Source organism: Notamacropus eugenii, chromosome 6 (genome assembly GCF_028372415.1).
Source record: "Notamacropus eugenii isolate mMacEug1 chromosome 6, mMacEug1.pri_v2, whole genome shotgun sequence".
Classification (NCBI taxonomy): Eukaryota; Metazoa; Chordata; class Mammalia; order Diprotodontia; family Macropodidae; genus Notamacropus; species Notamacropus eugenii.
The window spans coordinates 164,339-177,982 of record NC_092877.1 but is presented as its reverse complement, the minus strand read 5'-3'; the positions used below and the strand labels follow the sequence as shown (position 1 = coordinate 177,982).

At 33.7% G+C, this 13,644-nt stretch overlaps 1 protein-coding gene across 1 annotated transcript; it reads right to left on the bottom strand.

Annotated features, from left to right (window-relative positions):
* Nucleotides 1-8,573: 8,573 nt before the first annotated feature.
* LOC140511947 (olfactory receptor 5I1) lies at nucleotides 8,574-9,512 on the bottom strand. The gene has a single exon (XM_072621260.1). The coding sequence runs from the start codon at nucleotides 9,510-9,512 to the stop codon at nucleotides 8,574-8,576; it is 939 nt and encodes a 312-aa protein (XP_072477361.1).
* Nucleotides 9,513-13,644: the final 4,132 nt, after the last annotated feature.

Below are 13,644 nucleotides of genomic sequence, written 5' to 3'. Positions count from 1 at the left end.
CCTCATTTCTAGAATATATAGAGACCTGAATGAAAAGTACAATAATAAAAGTCATTCACCAATTGATAATTGGTCAAAGGATATGAACGGGCAATTGTCAGAGGAAGAAATTATAGAAATCTGTAATCATATGAAAAAAGGCTCTAAATCACTTTTGGTTAGTGAGATGCAAATCAAAACAACTCTGAGGTACCACATTACATCTATCAGATTGGCAAACATGACAGAACATGAAGATGATAAATGTTGGAGAGAATGTGGGAGTTATGGAACACTAATTCATTGTTGGTGGAACTGTGAGCTCATCCAACCATTCTGGAGAGCTGTTTGGAACTATGCCCAAAGGGTCATAGTAATATCACTTCCAGGACTGTATCCCCAAGAGATCATAAAAATGGGTAATGGTCGCATATGTACAAAAATATTGATAGCAAACTGGAAATCAAAGGAGTGCCCATCAATTGATGAATGACTGAATAAATTATGGTATATGAATGTAATGGACTGGGTTTTCGTTTCAGTGTAATCAAGTACCTCTCATTGAATCTTGCCTTTATCAGTTATGAATCTTTTCTAGGAATAAGGTACAGAAACAAGAGTTTCTTTAACTAGAAGGAGTATATGAATTGTTAATTATATTAATGTAATTAAAGATCTTCCCCGTCCACTAAGTGCCTGCAAATTAAGGGGAGTATGATTAGGGAAGATTTGTTGGAAGGCCCAAGCCTTTTGTTAATGAGGCACTGGTTCTCAAGAGTTGTGATGACCTCTGGTTCTCAAAAGATAAAAATACTGTGAGTTGAGTTTTGCTTTGGGGCATACAGACTAGAAGTGTTTTGTTTGGTGACAGGAGTATTCTGGGTAGTTGGTAAGGAGCCCCTTGGCTTTGAAAACCCACATGTGAGTGCTTTGCTCTCTGGTAACTATACTCAGACAGTTGAACCTGTCTGTTGAATTATGGCCGGGGAGAGGAAGCCATGTTGATCTTTGCTTTATCTGTATTTTCTTTGAAGTTCAGGGTGCTGACTTCCCTGAACTAGGTGAATGATATATGTGCTTGATTAAAGGAATGATACATGTGTTTGATTAAAGTGATTGTTAACCCCTCAAAAGTTGCCTTTCCTTTTATGAATGCAAACCTAAGAACCTGTGGTAGCAGGCCCCTCTGTGTATGGTGGGTGTTTGTTCATCCTTTATTGCCAAAGAAGACCGTGCCATCAGAGAAATGATGACATTACTTGCACTTGACTTTGTTTTGAGTGATGGAGGTCTGTATAGGCCACCAGCCTCAATTCTCCTCCAGAGCCATCTGAATCCAGTGAATAGGTATTCATTATGATGACTGGAAATGACCCAGGATGAGACAATTGGGGTGAAGTGACTTGCCCAAGGTCATATAACTAGTGAGTGTCAAGTGTCTGAGGTGAGGTTTGAACTCAGGTCCTCCTGATTCCTACACTAGTCCTCTATTCACTGCACCACCTAGCTGCTCTTGTAGGGTGGGGTGCTTCCTGATATGCTTCTGAGAGTTGTGGCTTGGAAAACTCAGAGCATATTTTAAAATCTTACTTTTTTATTCATAATGATACATTTCATCATTTCTTCTTCCTTCTAAATTGTAAAGTTTATGTGCAGAGAAAAGAAGATTTTAGTAAATATAGTACTCTAGCAATTAATTGCTAAATTTTGGTAATAAATGAATAATTTACTAGTTAATCAATATCAAGCTATGGCAAAATATATGGCACCTTCCACCAAAATTAACATATCAGGTATAAATATTTAATAATGCTTTCAGATTTTGATGCAAGGAGATAAAGAGCAAATTGTGGTACTAGAAATTAAGTGATATAAAGTTTATTCTAATTGCATTCTGATGTAGATGCTAAATAAATGAGTGAGAAAGCAAATATTTCCCGGGAACCACAATAGGGAAAAAGAATGAAATGCATCTAGTAGTATCTCATTTCAAATTATATAAACGGTAATGATAATCTAAATTACTTTGTACTGATAAGGAAGGCAGACAAATAAAATGGAATAGATTTGTTAATCAAAACCTAAATAGAAATAAAAACAATAGAGATGTTTGTTATCGAGGAAATCAATAATGTAAAATATAATATAGGAGAGATTATTTAGCTGAAAAAATCAGCAGTTTAATTGAAACAAATTTCATACAAGTATCTCAAAAATTTTTGTCAGTTCCAAAAAGGGTAAAAAAGCCTTGAAAACTAAATTAAAAACTATATCCCCTGAAAATGAGAGAAACAGAGTTAGAGAGAGAAACAGAGAGAATGACATAAAGAGATATATAGAAAGGGAGAAAAAGTAGCTGACTATATTTCTCATCACTTTGGATCCAGCCAGAATATGTCAATTGACAAGGAAGAAAAATACGCAAGTCTGTGAAAATGTATGATGACTGTACTTTTTCTTTACCAAATTTACACAGGCACAACCAATGTTGCTATCTTAGAAGTAGAAGAAAACATTATGATTGGAGGAAGAAAAATACTTGCATTTAAGGTTTCTGTTAAAAATCTGAGAAACAAATTTTATCAGAATTTCACTTCAGTTTATAAAACTATGACATTACAAAAATGTATTCAAAACTCATTTTCCCATTTTCCCTCTAATATTCTTTTTTTCAGTTCAAAATAACATTTTTCTTTAATTTTTGCTTCATTCTCTTCAGAGTTTCTACTTTATGCCATTCCCAAATTGTTGTTTTATTTCTTGAGGCTTTACTTATAGATGGATTAGAGCCATTTTTTCCACCCCCATCTCCAATTTTGCCTTCAATATATCTGACTGGATGATAACATTTGATGGTGATATTTTTTCTTACGTGCTGACTTCTAGTATACTTGTTGAATTGAGATTTTATTTTACAGCTGTGTTCTCTGCATTTCTTAAAGGAATACAAATGCAGAATAAATGTCCATTTGAGTCATTCTGATGTTTTATTGTGATATTGAGTTTTATGCTCTTCTAGAATTTCAATTACAGTTCAGCTTCAAGTACCTGTAGTCTTCAGTGCTATCACAGTGTTCTGATAGAGGACAAAAATTAATTGATGACCCACAGATAAGAGGTCTAAAAATTCATGACCTGGGCTAGGTTTGAAGCTAGGAATCAGAACTTACTCTACTTCTGGGCTCAGATCCACACAACTGCTATTTTCTAATTATAAAAATGGCTATGGCTTGAAGAACATATACACACATACATATGAAAATACAACCTGGATCTTCTTTTCTCGATCCTTCCCTTTTGACTAGTTATATTTTTTTTCTTCTTGTAAGTCTGATCTAATTAGTATTCAACTAATTAAAATCCATTCAAGAAAATAATCCCCTTATAGACTTGACAGATATTTCCAATATTAGATCATTGCAAGAGTAAAGGGATTCCAAAAGGAGAAGAAGAGTAAGCCATCGTATATGGTTAAATCAGTGTAGTTATATCCCTGCTTCATGCAATTTTACTGTGGAAAGAAAGGACCCACAACTGTTCTTCTGACTTGGATGACATCCAGCATCACCAGCCTTGGTATTTTAGCAACCAATGAGAGAAACTCAAACCAAGCATAGATAGAAACAGATAGAAAATATATTCAGATGTTCAAAGGAGTTTAAGGTGTGGAGGATGACTATGAATTTAATTGGAAAGAAATCTTAAAGATTGATTTATTCCCTGGAATCCCCCCAGCTACCCTCAAGTGGGCACAACACATTTAGCAGCAAAATTAAATGGAAGCACATTCCAAAATAACAGCGATTCAAATTCCATATACACTGATAAGAATAGCATCTGCACTTCTCTCATTTCCAAAGGTCATGTTTTAGTTTTCAGTGTACAGGACATGTGTTCATATTGCTTCTTCCCAAATCCTCGCTGTCTGTTCTAATTCTTTCATTTCCTTACTCCTTTACCACTGTGTACCTTGAAAGCCACATCTTATGGCATTCCTCAACTGCTCCATTTGAATGAAAATTAGTTTACCCCAGATGGTAATGAATGCCTTATAACCTTCTCACTTTGGGAACATTGTTCTTTTACCTCCAAGTAAAACAATAAGACTAAGATTATTGAGAGTTTTTCATTGCCACTTTCAGGAAATTTGTCTCAATTTGTCTCTTTTCACTTTAAGATGTAATTTTTTTTTCTCACTGTAATATTCAAATTCCTCCTTCTTGTCAGAACTTATCAAATTTCATAACACTTTAAGAAATATTCCTTTAATTTTTGTATTTTTTTCAATATTGCTGAAAACTTTAATGACAAAGGGGTCGCAAGATACTGGAGTGGATAGAACAATGGGTTATGAATTAGGATTACCTGAGTACAAATTTGCACTCAGACTCTTAATAGCTGTGTGATCCCGTGCAGGGCAATTATATGGATAGAGATCCAGGCCTGGAAGACCGTAGTTAAAATTCAACTTCACGTCCTGTTCAACTCAGTTTCCTAATCCTTTACATGAACTAGAGAAGGAAATGGAAATCTTGAGGAAGTTGGGCAAATGTAGGAACTGGATTTAGTCTTGCTTGGTGATGACAGTTGGGAAAAGACACAGATGTGACAATGACTTTTCAAATTTAAAAAAAGACTGACAAATTTGCCAACGTTACTAAAGCCAAGATGATTAGCTTACTATAGATTATTTCCATCATACCTGTGAGTAGTCTCAAGTGTTACCTAGTATGTTAGAGTTCGGGCCTTGTAAACAAGAAACTATTACCTATACTCTAATAAATTGTATTTCCAAAAATATATAAATCAATCAAAATAATATTTTAAAGCACTACAATATGCTGCTCATTCTCCTTAGTATTGGGGATATAAATATAAATATTGCCTTTCAAAGAAAACCCCTTAAAATATAGGAGTGATTATTAATTTAGAGTTAAATGAGACTTTAGAAGACATCTAGCACTGCTCTACACATCTAAATTAAAGGCAGCTAAATTAGCTACTAATATTTTGCTTGACTGAGAGTTAAGAAGACCGGAGTTCAAATTCTACCTATTTCCATAGTTAGTAGCTTTATGACACTGGGAAAATCATCAAATCTCTGTATGTCTCAGTTTCTTTATCTGTAAAATGAGAATAATAATAGTACCTGCCTTCATCGTTCTTGCGGAGATAAAGTGGGACAATATATGTAAACATTAAACTGCTATGTAAATGCTAGCTATAATTAAATCATGAGGAAACTGAAGACTAGAGATGTTAAGTAATTAGTCTATGATCACACAGCTAGTAAGCTCAATTTGAACAAAGGTCCAAGAATTCCAAAGTGAGTGTTCTTTCAACTACACTGTATTACTGTCTAGTGTGTGGAAAATCTGTGCTTGTATAAATTATATACAAATAAATAAATGTAGAAATAAAATGCAAAGAGCCAATAATCAAATTCTACAATGACAATGAGAGAAAGGCATATATAACAGAAATGAAGGTGAGAATATTTAAAGGCAGAGAAATTAGAGATGGAGTGTTGTATGGAAGAAATTAAAAGAAAGCCAGTTTGGGAGTTTTGCAATGAGAGAAGTGGGGAATAATATTCAACAAATTGGAGATAATTTCTGAAACACTTTAAGTAACAGAAAAAAAATATATTTTATTGCAGCAGCAATAGGGAATCTGGACCTTACTGAAATAGCAAGTGATATGGTTGTACTAGTGGTTTAAGAACAATCATTTGACAGTTTTAGGAAACATAGGATGTAACGTGAGTCAAAGAAAGCAATTGAAAGGCTACAAAAGTACTCCATAAAAGAAATGGCATGGGTTTTGGTGGTGACCCGTAATAGGAGAGAATGCGATGAATATGGTGCAGATCATGATGGTAGAATAAAGAAGACTGAGAAACTACTTTGATTTATACAGTAAGGAGTTCAGCATAAATAAGCAATTGAGAATCAGTAAGACTGAAATAACATCTGTGCATCTTAAAGAAAATAGAAAAGTTGGGGAGTTTATGGGGAAAAGGTGAGTTCAATTTTGACCATACTGATTTTGAGATTCCCATTCAGAATCAAATGTAAAGCATCAAACAAGTAATTGGTAATATAGTACTTAGGTTCAGGAAATAGAGTAAGAGTACATAAGTAGATGTAGGAACCATCTACAATCATTGAAATTGTGAATGAGATCCTCTAGGAACATTAATTATATTTGTATTTTTTCAATTCCTAATAAAGAATCATGAGAAACAGCATTAACAATAAAAATAGCAACACCCATGTCAACGGTAACAGTAGCAGTGGGGAGTCCACCAGATGTAAAAGAAAACAACACTTTGCCATCAGACTGAGTTTTAAACATCTACACTGTTTTTGGCCAAGAGAACCCCTCTTATCCCTCAATGATCTCATAACTAAAATGGAGGTTGAAACAGAAACAATTATATTTGACAACATATTAAGCCTATGCTATATGAGAATAGAAAGAGGAAAATGACACAAAACCTGGTATCAAGAAGCCTGTTTCTTTCTTTAGGGATTTCAGAAATAAAATTCAGTTTGGTTTAATATTTTTCAGGTGCTTGATACATACACTGTGCCATATTGTCTGCTAAGGATTCAAAGAAAGGAAACAAAAAAGAATCCTTCCCTTGAGAAGCGTGCATTCTACTGGGAAGGAAATGCAATGTAAGGTTACATAAGAGCAATAGAATATATGAACTGGAAGAGGCAAGCTGATGGTCAGATTCAGAACTCTAGAGTTCAGGGGTAGAGGGGAAGATGAAAAGAACACTCATACCAAGAGGAATTAAGATTGTCTTCTTAGGGAACGTGAAATATTAGGTGACCTTCGATGGAAGTAAAGCTAAGACAAGAAAGAAACATATAGCAAACAGAAGAAATGTGATCATATAAATGCACAAGTGATAGAAACATAGGAAATCATGTTAAAAACTCTGTTAATGGCATAATTTGAAAGTAATACAATACCCATATTTTATTATGTCCTATAGCCATTGAGAATCATTAAGTTTTTTTGTGGGAAGGGGGTATCATAGTGATATATGTGCTATAGTAAAAATATTTTAGTAGCTATATAAAAAACGATATTGTGGAAGGGGAGAGATTCAATTGGGAAAACCTCTAAAAATATTGCTTTAATAACCAGTCAAACAACTAACATGTATTAGATTATGATTCTCTAAGAAATTATGAATTTGAATAATTCAGGGGAACATGGAACGACCTAGAGGAACCAAAGTAATATATACAGAGCCAGGAAAACAAATATACATACTAGGACTATAATAATGTGAAACAAAAGAAAAAGAAAACAAAAGTAATCGTAGTTGAATTATAATTACCAAACTTAAGCTGAAGAAGAGAGATTATAGTTCTCTACCATCTTCATAAAAGTGACTGACCATGAGTGAGGAACATTAGATATTTTGGTTTTCCTCCCCCTCTCCTCCTTTGCACCTTCCCTCTCTCTTTTTTTCCTTCCTTTCCTCTTTCTTTCCTTTCTTCCTTACTTCACTACTTCCTCTACTCTTTACTTCATTTCATTTTATTTCATTTTTCCCTCCATTTGTCCATAAGCATTCAACTTGTCATGTGTATCTAAGTTTTCAAAAGTTTTCCCAAGTAGAAAGAAAAGAAAGAAGGAAATAAGGGAAATATGTTAGACAATATTATTATCTTATAAAATTGGATTGCTGCTAGGCCTTAACTGACAGAAGTGACTCCATGTTTAAATACTGATTGATAGGTGTACCTGTGAGAAGCTCCTATGTACCTAAGAAATGGCTTGGTCAGCTACATTTCGATTTTTCCCAATGCAAAAGTTAGCAAACTAATGTCTTACCAATCTTCACTTAGCTGAGGTGTGTAAGGTTAGCAAAGTTTTCTAATCACAGTGTCCTGGTAAAAAGTCGATAAAAAAGTTCAAGGTACACAACATGCATTGACTGACTACTCATAAGATACACTTCCCCCTTAGTTCCTGTGATACTTCCCAGTAAAACCAATCAGATATAAGAGAAGAAGACCAGGAGATTTTGTCATTTTCCTAGGATACACGTCTGATGTACTCTCAAGCTACCATCCTCATCATGTTCTCATGGCTATGAAGCATAAGAGATCCACTCATGCACAATTGTACTCGTACTTAAATTTTTTGACCCATAATCTTTTGAGGACGTATGTTTCTTTTTAATATCTCAGCTATCTTACTCATGACTCCCTCATATATCCGTATTTTAAAGATATGACTGGTGAGTCTCAAAAAGGTTACATTCCTTTCTTGACAGAGCATGATTCTGGTCTTGTTAATACTAATAAATTTATGTTAGGAAATCTTCATTCAATTAAGAAGGATAATTTCTGGATATATTTCTGTTTGTATAGAATAAAGAAATTCCCTCAACCACTGCATGCTCTGCAACTTCATCACGAGTTATCTAGATGATTTGTAGATTAAATGACTTGTATTTTGTTCCATAGCCAGTACTGTAGGTTATTTAGGTCCTCCTTACCATTAATACCTAGAACAGTAAGTAAAAATATCACCTTGTACAATTCCATATGCTTTCTCTTGTTTTAGGATGATGTTATCTTTGTACCTAGTACTTTCTTGGCTGCATCTTTCACATCCTTGTTCCTCAGGCTATAGATCAATGGATTCAATACAGGGATCACAATAGTATAGAAGACTGAAATGACTTTGTCAGTATTGGGTGAATACAGATAATTGGGCCTGGAGTAAATAAAGAGGAGTGTCCCCTGATAGATGGCCACAGAGGTCAGGTGGGAGGCGCATGTAGAAAAAGTTTTCTTCCTCCCACTGGAGGAGCGAATCTTCAGGACAGAAAGGAGAATAAAAAAGTAAGAGATGATGATGATGATGAAACAGATGATCTCTACAGAGCTGCCATAAGTGGAGAGTAAGAGTTCATTGATGGAGGTGTCAGTGCAGGAAAGCTTAAGAAGTGGGGGGAGGTCACAGAAAAAGTGATTGATGATGTTTTTGTCACAGTATGTCAGTATGAAGGCAAAGGATGTGTGCACCAAGGAGCTCAAGTTACCACCAATATAGGACAAGACAATCAACCACACACAAATGTCACGAGACATCACAACAGTGTATAATAGTGGGTTGCAGATGGCTACATAGCGATCATAGGCCATAGCAGCCAAAATGAAGGACTCTGTGTCAGCAAAAGTACAAAAAAAGTAAAACTGTAGTGCGCAACCATAATAGGAGATCGACTTACTTGATGAAAGGAAATTGACTAGCATTTTGGGGACAATGACTGAGGAATAGCAGAGATCTACAAAGGACAGGTTGGTAAGGAAGAAATACATTGGGGTCTGGAGACGGGGATCCACCCTGATTAGCATCATCAAGCCAATGTTCTCCACTAGAATCATGCTGTACATAAACAGAAACACCAGAAACAGGACAACTTGTAGTTCTGGCCTTGTGGGGAATCCCAGTAGAATAAATTCAGTTACTAATGTGTAATTTCCTTCAAGCATTTCCAATAGCAGGATGTTATTTTTCCTTTTAAGAGAAAAATAGAGGAAACATTGTCGATATTATTTAATGACAGGGTTATATGCATAATTACTTTCTACTATTATTCAGCAGTAAGCAATGGAATTATATTTTTGTTTGAGTTGAAAGCAGTCCTAATGTTCATCTAGTTTAATGTCCTCAATTTACAGAGGAGAAACCTGAGATCCAGTGAGATAAAGTGAATTGGGGATAAGTAGGGAGTAGCAAAGGTAGGATTTGAACCCACACGTTCTAATTCCAAATACAATATTATCTGTACATAAATTATATTACCACAAAATAGTTCTTTCAGAGTCAACTCAAAAAAACATTTTTAAGTAAAGGTGCAGAGAGTATAATATTAGAAATATCAAGACAAAATTTAAAACCAAAAAACTAATAAATGCATCCATTAAGCTCATGAGTTATTTAAAATATTATTTAAATTAAATTCAGCAATTTTGCCTCAAAATCATGACTGTGCTTCTGGATTATGAGAGACAAATTTCTTATAATCCATTTGCCTCATTTCCTCAATACGTAAAATAAAGAGAACACATTAAATAATGAGTATCATATTTATATTGTGTCTTAAATAATTTCATTTTGTACTCACAATAATGTGATGAGATAATTGATGTTGACCTTCATTTTATAGAAAAAAAGGTGAAAGTCGGAGGAGTTTAATGATTGGATCTGAACCACATGGCTAAGAAATTCCTAATGTGTGATTTGGTCTTCTTCACACAAAAGTCAGCACTAAAAGTGTAGAGTACACAGAGTTTCTAGATTTCACATATTTCTTAAATTCTAGTCATCATAATAATACTTTAATTAATAATTTGATCATTTAATATTTTTTTTCCATTTGTGAAAAATTTATTTCCTTTAACTCTATATTCATAGAATAAGGTGCATATATATTATGTATATGCATACACAAAAACACATACATATCTGATAATTCTCTATATTTTTTAGATACCAAGCCACTTTTAAAGATATAAAATATTTCACCTGTTTGACCTTTAACGAGTTCCTGATCTTCTATAACCTTCATACAAAACACAAACATATATGAATTCGTATGCATATGGATATATGTCTGTGTTGTTGTAAATGGAGGAATTGATTAGATATCACTTGATTCTTTTGTGATTTTCTAAGACCACAACCAATTATTCCATGATTTTTCCAAAATAACTGTCCATTGCATACTACCTGGAGAATTATAGTGAAATTGGCTACTTAAAAAAAGGCAGACAGATCACTTTCAGGAATTCTACTCAAGCACAGCTTGGAAATAAACAGGCTGTATAATGATCATAAAATGAAATGAGAAATGACCCTGAGCAATATCTTCCATGCTGTGCAATCACAAACTGTCAGCAACTAACATCAAGGGATACCAAAAAGGATTCACAGGAAATTCCACATGCCCTTAGAGAAAAATAAAAATGTACGTTCTTTCAAGCAATTCTAAAGTCTGAGTGCTTCTCGTATTTAAGTGGAACTAGAGTACATATTACTTATACTTTTAATAGAAATTGATGTAAATAAATTCTACTATTATTATGGAATAATCATTAAAATAATCTTCTGAATTTAGAGTTGTAAGGAAGCCTAACCTCTTAAATGAAAACCCTGCAACCCAGTGAAAAGAAAAGATGGTTAGGCAATAAGTAGTAAAGGCAGGATTTGAATCCAGGTCTTCTGACTCCAAATACAATGCTATTTCTTCTTCCCATTTTGTAATAAATTCTTTTATCTTTTATAATTCAGTACAACAAGCATCTGTTATATGTTCTCTCGGATTTTCTTCACAATAAGTTCAAAACTTTGTCAACTTTGCCACCCTACTGCCTCCTACTTATAGTGAGTTTTCATTAATATCTATGATGCCTTGTTTCTGTACGGAGATAAACTACAGTCACTTATCATAATTTTTCAAGCAATGCATAAGTTTTGGTATATTTCAACTCAACTGAAAAGTCTCTAAATAAAAGCCAAGCGATTGATTCTATGACTGATTTTGGTTAGCATACCAGGCAACCCTAAAAATCTCATTTTTATATTGACAACAAATTGATTATATCTAATTATAATAAATGCCTAAGACTATACAGTAACACATAGAAAGGTGGTAATGTGTAATGTTAATGGAAGGTATTCAATAAATTTAATCAAAATTTCTTGAAATTACAGTAAAGTCCCAAAATCTTATGGAGATATAGAGAAATACAAAATAGGGTCAGAGAAAGATAGAGACAAAGACAGAGAAACAGAAAGAGAGATGAAAGATGGAGAGAAGGAAGAAAAGGAGAGACAAAAACAGCTGATTTGTTTTGCTTTTCTTTTTTATCCCCAGATCAAGAGGTGCCTTCCTTTTGTTTATCTATTTGTCACATGATTCATTTCTCTCCTTTCTATTTTAACAAAGCAAGGATGAGGAGGAAAATGTGGTAATTGATGAAGAAATGGGAAATCTAACCTTTCTGTTAGGAAGAAAATGAGCTACATACTGTAGCAAATGGATACTAAAAATAGATCTATTAGTAAGAAACTAGCTCATTATCTGGCTTCCCTATCTGATTCCCTAGACTAGAGTATGGAGAAGAAATACAGTCAAAGAAGGCACTAAATCCTCTACCAATTATACCGTAATTTATTATCAGTCTTTCACTGACGTGCTGACTTTAATGTGTTAGCAATGAAGGGTGTAAATATCTTATTAACAAAGTAGGGCACACACTGAAAAGTAACTAAATACCAATATTGTTCATTGTTCATATCATTCATTCAATTTCTTCTTACTTAAATTTTATTCTAAATTCTTTCTCTGTACTACTGCAAATACCACTAGTATATAGTTCAAAGGATGCTAATTTCCCTCCTTCATTTTGACAGATTTCCAGCAATTCACAACAAATTGTAATTATTTGTGAATTTGAGAACTGTCTTTCATTCAAAATTATCTTCCCCTGAAGCCAGTACAAATAATACATTTCAAATCAGTTACACTTAGCTACATGCTTTTGTTTTCTGCCAGAATGAATAGAAGAAATTCTTCTAATGCCATGATGCTTGAAGATATCTAATTTAAAAAAAGTATGAATTCGATTTAAAGAAAGGTTGAAGGCTTCATATACAAACCTAGCAGAAAGCAGGAAGAGAAGAAATTATAATTCAAAAATTTTAATCTTTTCTCCATAGCATATTTTGAGTAATTTTATGGTTATTTTACATTCTTCAAGAAAAAAATACTCTGGGTATCCCCATTTATGTAAATGAATTTTATTCATTCTATTTCATATTGCCTAAATATGTCTGTATAATTCATTGTCTTTAATTGTCAATAAGAATGCATATAATAAAGTGCTTTGAGATCCTATGTGGCATAATTATTTGAGATGGGTAACTACATGGTCATTTTGCTGATGAACAGGTGGATGCAAAATCAGGATATCTAGTCTTAAATATCAAAGTCCTGTAGTATGCCCCCTCCCTCGAAATAATCCTATAGCCACACAACATACCTAAAGAGGCCTGAAGTGATTTCCATTTAATTATAAGACACATCACCAGATTCATGGCAATTTATGTTATTCATCCTGGCTTTGGGGACACCATCAGTGAATGATTGCAAAATTCATTTATTCCCAAGGGATACAGGGGAAAGCTAATGAATATGGCACATAGACTTGAATAATGTCTAAATAAACAATAATTGTATAAATGTTATACAAATCCCAGTGCTATTGAGTAGGTAATTGCCAGTCAGAGCAACACTAGGCTTATTAGAAATGATATTCAAAATTCAAAGACAGTCATAATGTCCATTTCTCTCTTTGGAATTACAGTTAATCTGGATAATATATTCCTTTCCAAAATAGGTTGATTTTGGTTCAAACAGTTTGTGTTTTGTCTTTTAATTTTCCTATAGTTAAATTTATCTTTGTTCTGTGTAAACTAAGTAAATTTTAAAAAATTGTGTGTTTGTGTCTCCATTCCCTTTCATGGTGCATTGCACAGTGCAAAATTTAACATTTATTTAATATAATGACATTGTATTCAATCATTTGAAAATTCATGGTGCTGGCCATCATCATTCGT

Excerpts from the sequence above, each read along its gene's own strand:
- LOC140511947 (XM_072621260.1), bottom strand. The coding sequence starts at position 9,512 with ATGCTTGAAGGAAATTACACATTAGTAACTGAATTTATTCTACTGGGA.